At 45.8% G+C, this 18,912-nt stretch overlaps 1 protein-coding gene across 1 annotated transcript; it reads right to left on the bottom strand.

Annotated features, from left to right (window-relative positions):
• Positions 1 to 38: 38 nt before the first annotated feature.
• LOC307131543 (uncharacterized protein) lies at positions 39 to 17,897 on the bottom strand. Its single transcript, XM_079825247.1, has 10 exons — positions 17,762 to 17,897; positions 17,639 to 17,671; positions 17,248 to 17,547; positions 16,760 to 17,074; positions 13,762 to 13,863; positions 13,637 to 13,661; positions 13,520 to 13,563; positions 950 to 1,001; positions 731 to 765; positions 39 to 527 (listed from the first exon to the last, which is right to left on the bottom strand). Exons 1-10 carry the CDS (start codon positions 17,784 to 17,786, stop codon positions 478 to 480), a joined length of 981 nt encoding a protein of 326 aa, XP_079681373.1. The 5' UTR covers positions 17,787 to 17,897; the 3' UTR covers positions 39 to 477.
• Positions 17,898 to 18,912: the final 1,015 nt, after the last annotated feature.

Genomic DNA, 18,912 nt, shown 5'->3' with positions numbered 1-18,912 from the left:
GTATACAAATTATGAAATACAGTCTGTAAATATCTTTTCATTCAAAACATTTTATTATGAGGTATTCTTCAGTACATTTGTGAAAACAGATTTTACATTTTTAATTATTCAACTAATTATAAACTAGTCTTGTTTAGAATTTACAGTATAGTCATGAACATAATGTTCACAATGACTAAAGAGATGGTCAGCACTCAATCAGTTAATCATTGTCATAAAAAAAACAACAATAGTGACAAACAAATAATATTAATGTCAAGATTTTTAAAAATGCAACAGCCAATTATTCATGCTACAGCTGTCTGCATGTGACCTAATTTATCACATTTATGTTACATAGACATTTGCTTTTAGCAGACACTTTTATCCAAAGCAATTTACATTGCAATTCAAATTTTTGTAGTTATTTTGTTCCCTGAATCGAAGACCTTGCAATACCTATCACCATTCTCTACTGATTGAGCCACAGTAAGGCCATTAAGACTGCTGGAAGACCAGTTCATCATACGCTTCATCTTCATCTTCATCTTCATAAATAAAAAATAAAAAAAGACATTTTTGTAATGCAGATACAGCTAGTCATTGTAAATGTGCAGCATAAAATGGCCAAATTTCATGGTAGAAATTCAAGATGATATTGTTTGCCATAGCCTTTTTTCCAGTACAGTAAAATAGCATAAAAAATCCACAACAGTTCATTTACAAGAAATTTTTTAGAGTGCAGATTTACCATTATCAGAGAACTCCTCCCACACTGCGGCAGAACTAAGCCATCATGGATATTGATTTACACCATTTGCATGGAAAGTCAAAGAAATAAGGAACAAAAACAGATACTAAGACATCAGTAATCTGAAAGCCGACATACACATGGAATCCATCAGAGACTTGAAAATAAAATATTGAACAGCACAAAGATAATTTCTAGATTCATTTTTTACTGGCTTACCAGACAACACTTTGTATTTCACCAGTACCAGCTGTGTCAGGTTTAGGCATTTCTAGAATATAAATTTGTATGAGACAACATTTGAACAGAAGTAAAGTCCATTTTTTTTTAGCTTTTTGGTTATTAGTATTGTAGTGGACACCTAAATGCTTACAAAATTAACTTTTATCAGATAATACATTTGTTTAGTATGCATCCCTTGCATCTGTGGAACACAAAATAAGGAGAAAAATGGTTCCCTTTTGTTCAATCACTACGACGTACGTTAGTGACTAACGAGTGGGGGTTTCGCCTAGAAGCCAATTACCTTCAAGGAGTTTAACAGCGCCCAATGGCGTGCCAATGCCATGGGCATGCGGAATTTGCATGTGTAACTCCGCCCCACCTCGTGGGTATATAAGGAAGTACGCTAGCAACATCACATTATGTTTCTGCTTTGGAGCCAAGAGAACCTCTTCACTCTTTCAAACCTGCTAACTGAGTCTTTGTCAGCCTTTGAGACGAACAGCTTTCCAGAGGCGTTGGTGTCTACGGCGCGTTCCAGTGATCGCATACTGCCTGCCTGCTGATCTGCGCAGTGGTCCGTCTGACAGCTGGTCTGTGGTCCCTGGGCGCTTCGGCGTTCTCTGCGAAGCTTCCTCTCACAAAAGAGCTTGCACGTGGCACGTCCTTTTCAGGATTTCTCGCCCGTGTACTTATGGGTGTGGGCGGTCGTTGAATTCCTTTGATGGGCACAATCTCTGCTTGGTATGCTTGGGCGTTCAGCATGCTCAAGCAGCGTTTGTGGATGAGTCATGTTCCCACTGCGGGAACATGACCATCGCGGTGCTGCGATCGAGACTTAAGGATCTTCGTAACGAAGTGAAAGTCCCCTCTACCACACCCCGATCTACCGTTCCCCCCGTGGGCGGTACTTCGGCTGGTGGTCAGGGTGATCTGAGGGTCACGGTGTGGAACAAAGCCCCGACGCTCATGCCTCGGGCCACACCCCCCTCTGGCGCTCCGCAACCCGCGAGTGTCCAGGCTGAAATCGCGGGGCCTGCTCCGGCACCCCCACGCATTTCGTTTGGCGCTCCGGAGGATGATGCGATGTCGGTCACCGCATCACAAGGTGGACTCGAGTCCTCTTGAGGATGATGACTCGGCTGTGCTGCCGCCTTCGGGCGCGCCAGCATTGCCCGAGTCGGACCCAGAGCTGACAGCCATGTTGTCTCGGGCAGCCGCGAGTCTAGGGTTAGAGTGGAACCCTCCACCCTGTCCCGAACGCTCGCGGCTCGACGATTGGTTTTTGGGGACCCGTGCTGACTCAAGTCAGTCCCCGCCCCCAATACCTTTCTTTCCCGAGCTGCATGAGGAGATTGCCTGGTCCTGGAAGTCCCCGTTGTCTTCCCGTGATCGGTCTGCAGTCTCCTCCGCCTTCTCCACCCTTGATGGGGCCGCGGCCAAAGGGTACACTGGGGTCCCCCCGGTTGAACGTTCTGTTGCGATGCAACTGTGTCCGCAGAGCGCTTCAACGTGGCGTGGTGATCCTAAGCACCCCTCCAAAGCCTGTCGATTCACATCAACCTTGGTGGCGAAATCGCACAGAGCTGCGGGGCAGGCTGCCGCCTCTTTGCATGCCATGGCGATCCTCCAGGTCTACCAGGCCAGGATCCTCAGGGACATGCACGAGGGTGGAGTTGATCCGGGGCTCTTAGATGAGCTGCGTGCCGCCACCGACCTCGCTCTCCGGGCGACGAAGGTGACCGCACGCTCCCTGGGTCAAGTGATGTCCACAAACGTGGTCCAGGAGAGACATCTGTGGCTTAACCTGGCCGATATGCGGGACACGTTTCCTCGATGCCTCCATATCACAGGCTGGCCTCTTCGGCGGCGCGGTTGAAAACTTCGCCCAACAGTTTTCAACCGCCCAGAAGCAGACTGAGGCTATAAAGCATATACTGCCCCGGCGGCCAGCTGCTGCTTCCACCCAGCCGCCGGCACAGTCGCCTCAGCCTGCTCGCCGCCGAGGACGCCCTCCTAAGGCTCCCGCCCCTCCCACCCGGTCCAAGCAGCAGCCATCACCCGGGCCGGGTCGCGGAGGAAGCCGTAGGAAAGCGTCCCAGTCCCCTCAGGCCGCCCCACGCCCCGCTAAATGCCAGGCCAAGCGGTGCTCCTGAGACGGACGGCTCAGGGATGGGAAATTCTTTCCAGGAGATGGTAGCAGGACCACTCCTTCCCCCGGTGGAGGGCCGGGGGAGAATCCTTTGTTCAGCTGCTGGCCCCCGGGTCAGCAGCACCCTAATCTGGTCAATGAAAGAATTAACACTCCCATCCCTGAGCCCCCAGAGATCGGTGATGACAGTGCGCGCCACCCACGGGTCCCGCCACTCGCATCCCTCTCTGTCGCCAGCCTCCTGGCAGAGCAGACCCCACTGGAACGCGCGTCCTTCCCTGGTCTCCTCTGTCAGGACGCAGCCTTTAACCGCACCCCCACACCGGGACGCCCAACAGCCTCCCTTGTCCGGGTCGGTAACGCTGCATCGCTGCCCCACACCGGGTACGTCTGTAGTCCGAATGACCCCGCTGGTGCAGTTCCTGGGAGCCTGGCTTCAGATTCCAGGGCTGTCCTGCTGGGTCGCGAAGACAATCAGGCGCGGCTACGCGATTCAGTTCGCGCAGGCTCCTCCCTGCTTCCGGGGAGTCCGCTTTACTATGGTCGGGGCCAATGCCCCTGTCATGCGAGCGGAGGTTGCCACCCTACTGGCGAAGGGTGCGATCGAGCCTGTCCCTCCAGCCGAGATGAAGTCCGGGTTCTACAGCCCCTACTTCATTGTACCCAAAAAGACCGGTGGGTTAAGACCAATCCTGGACCTGCGCATCTTGAACCGTTACCTACACAGGCTTCCGTTCAAGATGTTGACAGCGAAACGCCTTTTCGAATGCGTTCGTCCCGGCGATTGGTTTGCAGCGATCTACCTGAAGGACGCCTACTTCCATGTCTCCATCCTACCTCGACACAGACCGTTCCTACGGTTTGCTTTCGAGGGGCGGGCATACCAGTACGCGGTCCTCCCATTCGGGCTATCTCTGTCCCCTCGCGTCTTTACGAAGATTGCCGAGGCAGCCCTTGCGCCCCTCCGGCAGCACGGGGTTCGCATCCTGAACTACCTCGACGACTGGCTCATAATGAGTCACACTCGAGAGCAGGTTTGCGAACACAGAGATCTGGTTCTCCACCACTTAGCCTGTCTGGGCCTTCAGGTCAACTGGGAGAAGAGCAAACTTTGCCCCGAGCAGAGGATCTCTTTTCTCGGTATGGAGATCGACTCGGTCGCCATGTGCGCACAGCTTACGAGCGAGCGCGCGCAGTCTCTGCTGACTTGCCTCCGTCAAATCGAGAGCAAGAGTGCGGTTCCACTGAAACATTTTCAGAGGCTCCTGGGGCATATGGCATCTGCAGCCGCAGTGACGCCGCTTAGATTGCTACATATGAGACCGCTTCAGCACTGGCTACGCGATCGAGTCCCGAGATGGGCATGGCGGTCTGGCACGCTCCGGGTCCAAGTAACCCGGGCCTGCTTACAGACACTCACTCCGTGGTCGAACCTCAGCTTTCTACGGACCGGTGTGTCCTTAGAACGAGTTTCCAGGCATATTGTTGTATCAACAGATGCCTCCACCATGGGCTGGGGTGCCATGTGCAATGGACAAGCAGCCGCGGGCTCCTGGACAGGACCCCAGCGCCTTCTGCATGTCAATTGCCTCGAGTTGCTGGCAATACGGTTCGCCCTGCACCACTTCCGAGCGTTGCTGAGGGGTCAACACGTACTTGTCTGGACAGACAACACGGCCACTGTAGCGTACATCAACCACCAGGGCGGTCTACGCTCCCGCCGTATCTCTCAACTCGCCCGCCATCTTGTTTTATGGAGTCAGAAGCACCTGAGGTCCCTTCGTGCTATCCACATTCCGGGAGAACTGAACCGTGCAGCCGACGAGCTCTCACGGAATCAGCCACTTCCTGGAGAATGGAGACTCCATCCCCAGACGGTCCAGCTGATTTGGGAACAGTTCGGCGACGCACAGGTAGATCTGTTTGCCTCCCACGACTCTTCCCACTGCAGCTTGTACTATTCCCTGACCGAGGGCACGCTCGGCACGGATGCACTGGCGCACAGCTGGCCCCAGGGCCTACGCTTATATGCGTTTCCCCCAGTGAGCCTTCTCGCACGAGTACTGTGCAAGATCAGGGAGGACAAGGAGCAGGTCATGTTGGTCGCCCCGTATTGGCACGGCCAGACCTGGTTCTCAGAACTGCTACTCCTTGCGACAGCCCCTGGCCTATCCCTCTGAGACCGGACCTCCTCTCTCAGAGACGGGGCACTCTATGGCACCCGCGTCCAGCGCTCTGGAAGCTCCACGTGTGGCTTCTGGATGGGACGCGGCAGGTTTCGGATGCCTCCCCCCTGCGGTGGTCGCCACCATCACTTCCGCTAGGGCAGAGTCTACACGACACCTCTATGCGTTGAAGTGGAACCTCTTCGTAACCTGGTGCTCTTCCCGCCAAGAAGACCCCTGGAAATGCCCGATCGGGTCCGTGCTTGCGTTTCTCCAAGAGGGGCTGGAGCGAAGGCTGTCTCCCTCCACCCTGAAAGTGTATGTGGCCGCAATATCTGCCCATCACGACCTCTTGGGGGACAAGAAGGTAAGTCAGCACGACCTGATCATCAGGTTCCTGAGGGGGGCGAGGAGACTGAATCCTCCTCGCTCTCCTCTCGTTCCCTCTAGGGACCTCTCAGTAGTCTTGAGTGCTCTGCAAAGGCCTCCCTTGGAGCCTTTGCGGTCGGTCGATATTAAGTTTCTGTCGATGAAGACGGCTCTGCTGACCGCATTGGCCTCTCTTAAGAGGGTCGGGGACCTGCAGGCATTTTCGGTTGACGAAGAGTGCCTAGTATTCGGGCCGGCTAACTCTCACGTGATCCTGAGACCCCGGCCTGGATATGTGCCCAAGGTTCCTACCACTCCCTTCAGAGATCAGGTAGTGAACCTGAAAGCGCTGCCTTTGGAGGAGGCAGACCCAGCCTTGGCATTGCTCTGTCCAGTACGTGCTCTCCGCGCTTACGTAGACATGACGCAGTGTTTCAGGACCTCAGACCAGCTCTTTGTCTGTTATGGTGGAGAGCGGAAGGGAAGAGCTCTCTCAAAGCAGAGGTTGTCGCACTGGATAGTGGACACCATTGTTTTGGCTTACCAGCAGCAAGGTCGACCATGTCCCCTTGGTGTGAGGGCACACTCCACCCGGAGTGTGGCCTCCTCTTGGGCTCTAGCGCATGGCGCCTCGCTAACAGACATCTGCAGAGCTGCAGGCTGGGCGACACCTAACACATTCGCAAGATTCTACAATCTCCGAGTGGAGCCAGTGTCCGACTATGTACTCGCACCCCGAGGGGCCGGTAATGGACCAGGCTCTGGTGTCTTTGCTTGCTCGCCACTCCACTCCACGGACTGGATACGTGCGATATTCTCCTCAGGTGAGCTCCACGAGAGCCCTGAGTTCCTCCAGCACTGTCGACGCCGACATCAGTTCAGTCTGCCCTTTCGAGCCCAGACCCTCATGTCCGGCCAGGTGCCCCGTGTGCATGGTTCCCCTCCGGCGACCCCCACACGAGTATTTCCACCGTAAGCCTCCTCAGTGAGCAGGTATCTTTCCCTTGGCAAGCCTCTGCCACCCCTAAGGGTTAAAAATCCACCTTCGGGCTGGTACCCTAGAGTTCCCTTTCGAGGGAACTCGCACTGCATCAGAACGACGCTTTGGGGATGCTCCCTTAGCATCAGCGAATCTGAAACCAGAATGCCAACTAGGCCAATCAGATTGCCGTGCGTGATGACGTCATTGTGACGGCATACCCGGAAGTATAAAAGGGGAGCTGGAACGTAATGGCGGCAGTTATTGCTCTTCAGCAAGCGCTATCTGTCAAACTGTTTGTCTATTTACTGTTGTATGTCAGTGAAAGTGTGTGTGATTGCAAAAATGGAAAGATGTGAGAGAGTTTAAGCAGTGTGTGCATCCGTGTCCCCGTTTCATGTCGGGCTCGGATACACACCTGCTGTGTGTGCACTGCCTGGGCGTTCAGCATGCTCGAGCGGCTCTCGAGGGAGCCGCTTGTGAGCATTACAAGAAGCTGACGCTCAGGGTGCTCCGCTCTCGGCTGGCCGTGCTCGATGAGGCCGGCCAGCCTCGTGAGCCCCGTGGATCGGTCTCGCATCCGCCGAGGCGGTGCGGCTGGTCATGGGGCTCACGGATGGACTGTCAGCGGGACTGGGACTGCTGAGGCATCTTCCCAGTCTTTATCTGACAGTTCAGATGTTCTCCTTCCCCGTGTGGAAGCCCGCGCTGCGGCTTCTTCCCCCGGGGCGGAGGACCTGATGTGTGAGCGGTCTGATTCTGAGGAATTAGACGTGGTCAGCATCGAGGCAGTCAAAGTTATTAGCACTTCTTAAATATGCAAGATTCCATCTCGCGATTAGAAAAAAAAAAAAAAAGGCAGCGCGCAGGTTATGGGTCTGCAATTAAAGTGAACACACGCGATCGGTGTGCATGAGATACTGGTTGGCTTAATGGCGAGTCCGTATTGTATGTTAAATCAGTATTGTCTGATATGGCTGCATTTAAGTCTGAGGATTTAAATGAGATATGATCTGACTCTGAGGAGTTAGATATTCAGCCTGTCATTCAGACCATGTTTCACCGTATTGTGTGACACTGTTTGGCTTTTTTCTCGAGAGATGAAAACCAATTGTATTATGACGGCTTGAACCACGTTGCTGAGGCAACACGGGGTCTATGAGTCCGTATAATACAAATAAAACAGTGTTGTCTGATTAATTACGGCTACATTTAATTCTAAGGAATTAAATAAAATATAATCTGACTTTGAGGAGTTAGATATTTAGCCTATCATTCAGACTATGTTTCACCTTATTGTGGCTGCATTTAATTCTGAGGAATTAAATTAAAATATTATCTGACTTTGAGGAGTTAGATATATTTTTTATTCAGCCTATTATTCAGATCAGGTTGCACGGGTTTGGTGATTATGATGGCATTTAATTCCGAGGAATTGAGTGTCATGTTATCCGACTTTGATAAGTTGGATACTTTAATTCTGTCACCCAAGCGTGTTTAACTTGTGAACTGGATATTCATCTAAGATGGAGCAGAGAACTGTGTTCCTGGGAGTCGTATGGGATTCTCTACGTTGTGGGCACAATTGTCTCCCGAACGTATCGAGTCCATACGGGCGGTGGTCTCTAAAATGAAGATAGGCCACAGCATCACTGTGAAGCAGTTTAAGGTCTGCTGGGGCTCATTGCGGCTGCGTAGTGTTGTTTTTGGCGGCCTGTTTTAATTTTAGTTTTAGTCTAGTCTTTGTGTCAAGCTGTCATTTTAGTTTTTATTAGTTTTAGTCATAGTCATACTCTTTTTAGTCTAGTCAAGTTTTAGTCGACTAAAAGTCTGAGCATTTTAGTCTTATTTTAGTCAGAATTATCTTTGACTATTTTCGTCTAGTTTTAGTCGACGAGAACTGATGACGTTTTAGTCAATGAAAAATTTTATTTTAGTCTCTTTTTAGTAATGCAATTCTATTTAACCCAGTCAATATAGTATAAGTACGTATTATAGAGAAAACCAAAATCTTCTTTTAGCCAAACCCATTTCAAACAATGTTATCTTATTATATTATTGTTACCTTATAGACTCAAGAATACATCCATTCCAGACACGGAAGACACTCTGATTTGAAGTTACAACATATTTATTTTACCAACTAAACATGTTAGAAGTACACACACATACATTTAAATAAAATAAATTAAAACATTGAGATGTCTCTTAAGGTTTGTGGTGTTTTTTCCTGTGATATTTGTGGCCACATTTCTCCCCATCTTTTTCCACAACACCCGTTTTATTTTCCACTTCAATGTAATACAAGTTTTTCCAAATGTCTTAATAAGAATAAATGCATATTTAATTTAATAATAGGAAAATAATATAATTATTATTTAATTATTTAAATATGTTTAAAATTAGACCCACATTATAGTTAAAATGTTTTTCTGTCTTGTATTTTATCTCAAAATAAAGGATGTAATTTTATTCCACATGGAAATGAGTGGAAATAAGTGAATATAGCCTCTTATTCGCTTATGAGGCAATCATAATGCTGCGGTTATTTTAACATATAAGTTATAATTGCTGCCGTTATAACGGCCCATTTCAAATGTTTACGTGCTTTTCTTTCTTTTTTTGAGCGGTGATGAAATATCTTGCTCTTGTAAATACTTGCCAATATTTCAGTAATACAATTCTAGATCTTTAAAATGCTTCCAAATAACAGCGAAGCACAACCGCACGGTGCTCTGCAGTCTGCAGTGGCCAAAAAGGATATAAACCGTGAATTCTGAAGTGATTGAAAACTCAGAGATGTGGATTCAGACGGCACCACACGACCTGGTGTTTGTCAAACAGTAATTCAGTTAACTTAGGTCATTCGGCCGGAGATTTTTACACGGGTGGTGGGAGAAAAACACTGATATTCTGCATTAAGACGACAATAAAAGCACTGACTAGCTCCTGTAAATGATGAAAACACCTTACGACCGCTGGACAAACAATTACCGTCCGAATAGTGCTTACGAACCCCGACTGCCCGACCATCTCATTCACTCACCGGAGCTAAATCTGCTAAAATGCCGCGCGAGTGGGGTTTGAAGAGAGTGATGTCACCTGCGTCTGCGCAGTGCGTCCTGATGCAGCCCCTGAATGAGACGCACAGAAATACTGCAAAATAAAAACACGACTTTTCGTCTCGTCTCATTTTCGTCAACGAAAATGAAGAGACATTTTAGCATAGTTTTTATTTTGTGAACCACATTTAGTCTCGTTTTTATTCGTCATCGTCACATGACCAGCATTTACGTTGCGTCTCGTCTCGTTTTCGTCACGTTATAAAGGTTCGTTGACGAAGATATTTAGTCATACTTTTCGTTGACGAAAACAACACTACGGCTGCGTCCAACAGAATATCTCTTGGCCTGCTGCATGAGACCCTTACAGTGGTAGCTGGGAATCAAGGGGTTTTCCTCGGGGGGAAAACCATTCTGTATGATCAGGGTAACGCGCAGTGGCCTTCGTTCCCTAGTCATATGGAAGAAACCTTGGTTTCTGTCCCAAGGGCCAGTGTTGGGAGCGTTCTGTTGCCGGGAATCCGTTTCAACAGACGCCTCCCTCACTGGCTGGGACGTGGTCATGGCGGCCGCTTTGCGAGAGGTCTGTGGGAGACCAGGCATTTCTCCTGGCACATCTTCTGCCTGGAAATGCTGGCGGTCTACAAAGCTCTGAGGAGCTTTTTCCCGGACCTCCGCGGCCACCATGTCCTGACATGGAAGTAAACCAGGTGGCTTTCCTTGAGGGGAAATCCATTCTGTATGATCAGGGTAACGCGCAGTGGCCTTCGTTCCCTAGTCATATGGCGTCCTGTTGCCGGGAATCCATTTCAACAGACGCCTCCCTCACTGGTTGGGGCACGGCAGGGGGGTTTGAGGTTGCGCCCTCTTTGCAGACTGGCGCATCACATCCTCCTGTGGTCCCAAGGGAAACTGTTGTCCATCAGGGCAATGTATGTCCCGGGGGTCCAAAATCAGGGAGCAGACATCCTGCCGAGGCAGGGGCTGAGGCCCGTGGAGTGGCGACTCCACCCAGAGGTGGTGGAGGCCATATGCAAGAGGTTCGGCCCAGTGGAAGTGGATTATTTGCGTCTCGAGAGACGTCCCACTGCCCACTGTGGTTTTTCCTCACGCATCCAGCCTCGCTGGGGTTGGATGCCATGGTTCAGACGTAGCCGAGGCTGTGTCTGTGCGCATTTCCCCCGATTGCTCTGCTTCCGGGAGTCCTGGAGAGGGTCAGGCGACAGGGGGTCAATCTACTTCTGGTAGCACCCCGTTGGCCGACTCGAGTTTGGTTCTCGGATATCATAGCTCTGCTAACAGGTCAGCCGTGGGAGATTCCTCTGAGGAGGGATCTCCTATCTCAGGCAGCGGGTACGATATTTTACCCCCGCCCGGAGATTTGGAACCTGTGGGTCTGGCCCCTGAGGGGACCAGGTACCTAGAGGCTGGCCTATCGGCGGAGGTGATAGAGACCTTACTCAGTTCCAGGGCTCCGTCTACGAGGAGACTGTACAGCCTCAAGTGGAATGTATTTTCCACTTGGTGCAGGGAGCGTGAGGTGGACCCAATTAACTGCCCGGTGGCTTCAGTGCTGGAGTTCCTCCAAGATCGCTTCTCTGCAGGGCTTACCCCGTCCACACTCAAGGTGTACGTGGCTGCCATTGCGGCTTTCCACGCTCCTATGGGTGATGGGCCTCTGGGTAGGTACCATCTGGTTGTACAATTCCTCCGTGGGGCTCGGAGGATGAGGCCTGCGGCTCATTCCAGAGTTCCAACCTGGGACCTGGCAGTGGTTCTTGAAGGATTGGCTGAGGCCCCCTTCGAACCATTGGAGTCGGCTGGACCAAAGGACCTCACCCTTAAGGTGGCTTTTCTCCTTGCCATTACCTCTCTTAGGAGAGTGGGAGATCTCCAGGCCTTGGCGGTAACGCCGACCTGCCTGGAGTTTGCCCCGGGAGGAGTAAAAGCCATCTTACACCCTAGGCCGGGCTACGTGCCTAAGGTGCCTTCAAGGGTGGTCAGGTCATTGGTCCTGCAGGCATTCCATCCTCCACCTCACGTGACGGCGGAAGAGGGGAGGCTTCACCTACTCTGCCCGGTTAGGGCCCTTAGAGTTTATCTGGTGAAGTCTGCACAGTGGAGGAGATCGCAACAACTGTTGGTGTGTTTTGGCTCACCTAAGAAGGGATTGCCTGCGTCTACTCAGACAATCAGTAATTGGATTGTCCAGGCGATTACCATGGCCTACCAGGTGCGCAGTTTGCCTTCACCTGTGGCCGTGAGGGCTCATTCCACCAGAGGCATGGCCTCTTCGGTGGCCCTTCTTTCTGGGGTCCCCTTGCAGGATATCTGCGAGGCGGCCGGGTGGGCTACCCCACACACTTTTATCAGGTTCTATAGCCTGGATCTCCCTACGACGCCTGGTGCTAGGGTGCTCCAGTCCTAGCTGTGCCCGGTCTCCGGCTTCACACTAGGGCAGCTGCTACCCTTCGGTGTGGCCTAGTGGGTACTCGTTCCCCAAAGCGTCGTTCCGATGCAGTGCGAGTTCCCTCGAAAGGGAACTGCTCGGGTTATGTATATAACCCTTGTTCCCTGAGAAGGGGAACGAGCACTGCATCCCGACGCCACACCTCGGCGCGCCTGGAGCGCATGCTTCAGAGCAATTACTACCGCCATTACGTTCCAGCTCCCCTTTTATACTTCCGGGTATGCCGTCACAATGACGTCATCACGCACACCAATCGGATTGGCCTAGTTGGCATTCTGGTTTCAGATTCGCTGATGCTAAGGGAGCATCCCCAAAGCGTCGTTCCGATGCAGTGCTCGTTCCCCTTCTCAGGGAACAAGGGTTATATACATAACCCGAGCAGTTTCCCATATGCAGCCCACAGCGGGTCATATGTGTACTCTCTAAGTCCTCCCCACGGGTAGGCATCATTGGCATTCCCTCACTGGGATATGCTTCCCAGTTTACCTTGGTAATCCTGTGTTAAGTGGGAGTCCTACAGCCTTAAGTGGCGGGATCTCATACTTACGCAGGGCACTGGATGACAGCTGAGTGGCGCGGTTATATTGGAACCCCCATTCGTTAGTCACTAACGTACGTCGTAGTGACTGAACGAAAGGGAACGTCTCGGTTACGTATGTAACCCTCGTTCCCTGAGGAGGGAACGGAGACGTACGTTCCTCTGCCACGTCAGCTGTGCTGCTGGAACGCAGAGTTCAGATCTTGGCTCCGCAGCAGATACATAATGCGATGTTGCTAGCGTACTTCCTTATATACCCACGAGGTGGGGCGGAGTTACGCATGCAAATTCCGCATGCCCATGGCATTGGCACGCCATTGGGTGCTGTTAAACACCTCGAAGGTAATTGGCTTCTAGGCGAAACCCCCATTCGTTAGTCACTAACGTACGTCTCCGTTCCCTCCTCAGGGAACGAGGGTTACATACGTAACCGAGACGTTTTGTTCATTCAATAAAAGTCAGTGGAATCCAATATTATTTGGACCCTGACATTCTTCTGATACTAATCTTCTTTTACGTTCCAGAGAATTCATACAGGGATGGAATGATGAAAAAACTGTCATTCTTGGGCAAACTACCCCTTTGAAATATGCCATTGTCACTTACATTTATGAACAGAAAAATCTAAGCAAAACTTTTAAGAATGACAATGTAGAACGATTACTAAACAACACAAGTTAATAAATATTCATGAGCTCAGTCATTATGTTTAGTGACAGTGTACCCATTTACACCCCCTCTCTTTCCCCCAATACTTCTGGCACTATCCAAACCTTGTGTTGTCAATATAGGAAATAATTTAACAAAGCAACAAGAACCGTACAATGAATACCTTCATTGAACCCTTCTCCTCTGAGCTCTGTTTCATTCAAGGATCTGTTGAATAGAAAATCATCAAAATTGTCCTAAATCAAGTATACTTCAATTAAAAAAGCATTCTCAAACAGACCTTTCCTTGTGGAATCCAAGGCATCCTATTAGAAACAAAATTGAGTATTAGGATTTAAACAGAACCTTTTAAGAAAGTGAAACGTGTCAATGTTTGCAGTTGTAGAGAAAGTGCCTCTGCAGTACCTCGCTTTCGGATCACTGCCCAAATTCCCAGAAACAAAATGAGAAGCAACATTATGGAAGAGCACATTATGACAATTATGACTTTGTCAAAGCTGCTGTGCACTGTCAAAGGAAATCCAGAAACAGAAAAATGTCTTATTTCGTCAGTTTGCTTAATTATGATCAATATAATACTGTAATTAACCCTTGTAAAAAAGAGGTGTGCTTATTGAATGTGTATTTGTAGTGTACTTAAAATCTTAAAAGTATTTGTTCTAAACTATTTTTGCAGTTAATATGATATTAATGAAATAAAAGGCCAGTTGACGTGTGAGAACCAATGAGGTTCATTCTCGTATTAAAGCACGTTTGAGCTTCCGCAAGATATCTTAATTTGTGTTCCGAGAATAAACAAAAGTCTTACGGGTTTGGAATAACTTGAGGGTGGGTAAATTATGATAGAATGTTCATTTTGAGATGAACTAACCCTTTAACACATTAAGTACCTCATTCATTATAATGTTTTGTTATGCTTTAAAGAAGGACATTTATTTTCGTATGTTGACTACCATACTAAATCACATTTAAAGTACTTGGTTTTAATTTTAACTGTGATGTGTTGTTCAACATTATTTAAAGCTAATATATATTTTAAATAATAAATTGCATCAAATGTGTAGATATATTTAAATACACATCAATAAAGTTTAAAAAAATATTGCATTAAAGTGTATTTTACTGTACAGTGCATGATTTCACTAAGTAAACATTCCAATCAACCAATCAGATTTGAGGGATAGCTTGCAGTTAATGTCAAGTTTAGGCTTACAACAATGGTTAGGAGCTTATACACCATTATTATTAACATAATTATAATTTCCCACTGATTTTAGGGATAAGTTGGTTTAGGGATAGGGTTAGGACTATGTTTTTGGACATGATTGTTGTTTGTTCTACCAAGACTTTTTAGTGAACTTTACTTAATGTCCAATAATTTGTTGAACTTACTTAAAACAATTTAGTAATCTGAACAATTTGCATGCTATGCCCTTGTTACTCAGAAAACCCAAGTAAACATTACTTTACTGGTTTGAGTACCATTTTGCCAAAGCAAACAAAAAACAAACAGGCGGGGCAAAAGTTTTTTGAGGCGGGGCAATTCTTAATAGACCTTTTACTATTAGTCATCGTTCTTCTTAGTTGCATTCACTTATTTTCCAGTCATCTTGAATGTTATTGACAATACAACTTAAAATTATGGGAGAATGTCACATGACTTCATAAATTCATGTTGATTTCCTAAAATTTCTCACCATTACGGTGATTAGTGTTCCCTATGGTTGGGCACTTAGAACTTAATTTATATTATTGTAATTATCTTCCAATGCAGCGATGCATCAAATCAATCACAGTTCTTTGATTTCAAAGGAAGGGAAGTAATAAAAAATAAAATAAAAAAAATAAAAAAAAATAATATATTCATGATATATAACAACTATATATATATATTTTTTTTTTTTACTTAATAAGACCATTACAATTTATTTGCTGTCGTTATTGGGGTTATACTGACAAAAGACAGCAAATAAAATTGTACAAAAAAAAGCAATTAATTTATTCATGCCGCAATGCATTCTGGGAGTACACTTCCTCAGATCACAGATAGGATTAAGTTGACAAAACTTAAATGGTTTAAATAAGAACAACTTGATGCAATTAAGCTTACCTAATTGAGTGTTAAGTGCATTCAATGCTAGTTGAACTACTAAAAATAAGTTCAATTTACTTAAAGAAAATGTGGAAACCGATTGCACGTAGTTTTTTAAGTCGCCATAGCTGAAAATGAGAGATTAAAACTATCTTGAGAATAATAGTATTTAAGATGTTTGCAGGACATAATATAACACTGTTAGTTAAATGGAACTACTCAAGCAATCTTACTATTAAATCTTAAGTAAATATTAGTAAATATTCTAGAGTATGTTAACTAGAATTGGCATTAAATTAACTTGATATGAATTACTTAATTTACTTGGGAGGTGTTAGCTTTCTTTACTTTGAGCTGATTATTAAATTTACTTTATTGTCTCTTTAAGTTTGCTTTGCAAAAATAAGGCAATCGGTTTCCAAACTTTTTTTTAAGTAAACTGAACTTGTTAGAATTGACAGTGCAGGAACATGTCTTACTACCGACTATACTGACAAACATTTATGGTACACTAAATGTTGCTGTGATTTTGGCAAGTATGTCCTACCAAAGACTTTATATAGATAGACGGTGCACTCGGATTACGTATGAATAGGAAAAGTGCAATGCCCAATATGGCGATTAAGCCCCGCCTTCTAAATTAAAGAGCCAATCTTTGATTAGTAAAGTCATTGCGTCACTGGAAGTTCCAGTTGCTATGGAAACAGGCAGTGTTCTAAGACAAGCACTTAGGACTGCGCATGAACATTAGCTTTGTCCAGTTTTTTGTCATGATTTGAGCGTTTAGAAACAACATTTATGAGACTGATTAAATGTGAAATTTAATCATAAGCTTGGCAAACAGTTTTAGAGAATTTGAATTTTCCCCATTCAAAGAGATAGGAGCTGCACTTGCATGCCCGGGAGGTGTTTCAAAGATGACTGCCGAGTGAAATTACTCGTCTTAAAGGGACTTTGGTCCTACTTAAGTGGGTAAAAAATAAAAAATAAATTAAAAAAAATTACCCACCAAAATGTTTAGCTAATTGCATTTATTATACATTTGAACTATAATACATTTTAATTTATTTGCAATTAACATGCAATGTAGTCACTGAAAACATCAGTTTACATGTAACTATTCTTTTAAAGTACTGTACATTATGTCTGTATTAACAACTCAAAAGTATGCTAAAGTGTACTACTTTTTCAGAAGGGTATATTCTCTCACTAAACTGAGTAAATCATAATAGTAAGAATGCATGCCCCCTCCCCATACAAACTTATAAATACATTAACCCTAAATAGTTTGTTTTCTTTTTCCCCTCTTACCAAAGATTTGAAGATTGACTTTATTATTTCGATCAAGTCTCATTCCATGGTAAGGGAGAATGTTCAACAAAATAGCACAACTGTATGTTCCAGCATCTTCCATCTGGACCTCTCTGAGGGTGAATGTTGTCCTCATCTCTTCTGTGTCCCAAATATTGACTTTAATAGGCTTTTCATTTTTGATTAGAAAAGCCAAAATCATAGTCTTGGACATGTTTTTGTTTATAGGATTGGATGTTGCACAGTTAAACTCAGCATCACTTCCTACTGCCACCTCAGACTTTAGCAAATTAATCTGTGTATTAATCAAAGATTCTGTAGAGAGAAGACACAATATCAAACATTTCTCTCTCATTAAAGGCAATTTTGCACAACAGTGAGTCTATTGTAGTTACTCTGCATTGCATATTGTAGTAAGTGCATTATTCAACATGTCTTATATGTGCACAGGAACCAAACACACTCACAAATGTAAGCAGAAGTCTTACCGATCACATTTATGAAGATGTTATTTTGACCATATCCCATCACTTCAGTTATTTCCAACTGATCTTCAGAAAACACACAGCTGTAGTTGCCCGAATGGTCCATTTCTATTCTCTGTATTTTAAAGGCGATGTCTTGTTGAGTGGGTCTATTTTTCATATCTATAGCTTTACCATCTTTACACAGATATAAATAAACTGGCTTTTCTCTAAAACCAAATGTGCTGCAAGTAACCTCCAGTTTACCACCTTCTGGTATGTCTCTATCTTCACTGTAAATCTTAGCTGGTTTGATCTTTTGAGCTGTGAAGGAAATAAGTTAGGGATGTTTGTTCATTCTGAAAAGTACAATATTACATTTACTGTAAAGGTGTTTATTTAGTGCACTATTCACCTTGACTTTGAAGGAATAGATTCACTGAGATATCTAGAAGAAAAAAGTATTATACAAACAGCACCATCATTTGTTTAGATTTAATTTATTGAACATATAGGATTTTGTCATTTCTGTACTTACATGCAAGTAGAAACACACCAACCATGGCTGTAGATCAAGATTTCTTCCACGTTTCTAATTGAGTTATTCCTAGCTTACAGTCAATATGCTGTTACAGAGTCACTGCACTTTGAACAGAATAGGCAGCGCTTGCACTAAAATACAGTTTCTATAACAGTCATGCTGTGAAGGCGTTCTAAAGCCGGAAACATTGTCACATGTATATCAAATAGGACGGACCCACTTTATATTAGGTGGCCTTAATTACTATGTACTAACATTTAAATTAATACATACATGTTTTTACATTGTACTCATATTTTAAAAATTACCTGCATGTAATTACATACGCAATTAATTTCTGTAGTTACAATTATAATTACACTGTTGACACTTCCCTTACACCTAACCCTACCCTTAAACTTACCCATACCACCGCACCTGTCCCTAACTTTACCCGTATCCCACCTCAATATCAGCAAAAGTGTTTTGCAATACAATATGAACACAGTAAGTACATTGTACTTATGTATTGATGCAAGTACATATTAGTTAAGGCCACCTAATATAAGTGGGACCTTCCTCAACATACATTTCAAAATACTTTCTTTGTGGAGCAGCATATAGTTCATATCATTTTAACCACTATTTCTATGAATGTAATGTGTAGCACAGCTACAGATCATTTGTACACATTTTCCAGCAATAATCAGTGTAGTGCAATCAAACGTTGTTTTATTGTTACATTTGTATTGCAAATGCAACTCATTGCCGAGCAAGCTGAGATAAACACACACACACGTTTGTTCCACTATATTAGTGAGGACATTGCATAGACTTCCATTGATTTCAGGTCAATGATATTTACTGTTGCCTAACTGTAACGCACTGCTCTGAGACAGAAGGTAGAAGATCCAAACGCAGCTTTATTAAAGGGTAATCCACACTCGTAGTCATCAAACAGGCAAGAGGTCATAACATGTAATCAGTCTAATAAGGCAAACAAAGGCAAGAGAGACAGGCAAACGGGTAATCCACGGAACAGGCAAGAAATCCAAAACCAGAGACATGAAACCAGGGAAACGCTCAGAAATGCAGTGATACAACTTACAAGACTTCGCAGTTGATGAAAGAGTGAACATGGTTTATATAGGCTGGGGTAATGGGGTAAT

Source organism: Gobio gobio, assembly GCF_949357685.1.
Source record: "Gobio gobio genome assembly, chromosome: 9".
Taxonomy (NCBI): domain Eukaryota; kingdom Metazoa; phylum Chordata; class Actinopteri; order Cypriniformes; family Gobionidae; genus Gobio; species Gobio gobio.
The sequence above is the reverse complement of the archived record's forward strand: the minus strand, read 5'-3'. Positions and strand labels throughout refer to the sequence as shown.

Excerpts from the sequence above, each read along its gene's own strand:
- LOC307131543 (XM_079825247.1), bottom strand. The coding sequence starts at position 17,786 with ATGGTTGGTGTGTTTCTACTTGCAT. Across the intron at positions 17,548-17,638 it reads TCTATTCCTTCAAAGTCAAG|CTCAAAAGATCAAACCAGCT; the intron begins GTGAATAGTGCA and ends TTTCCTTCACAG. Across the intron at positions 13,864-16,759 it reads AGTCAATCTTCAAATCTTTG|TGCACAGCAGCTTTGACAAA; the intron begins GTAAGAGGGGAA and ends TTCCTTTGACAG.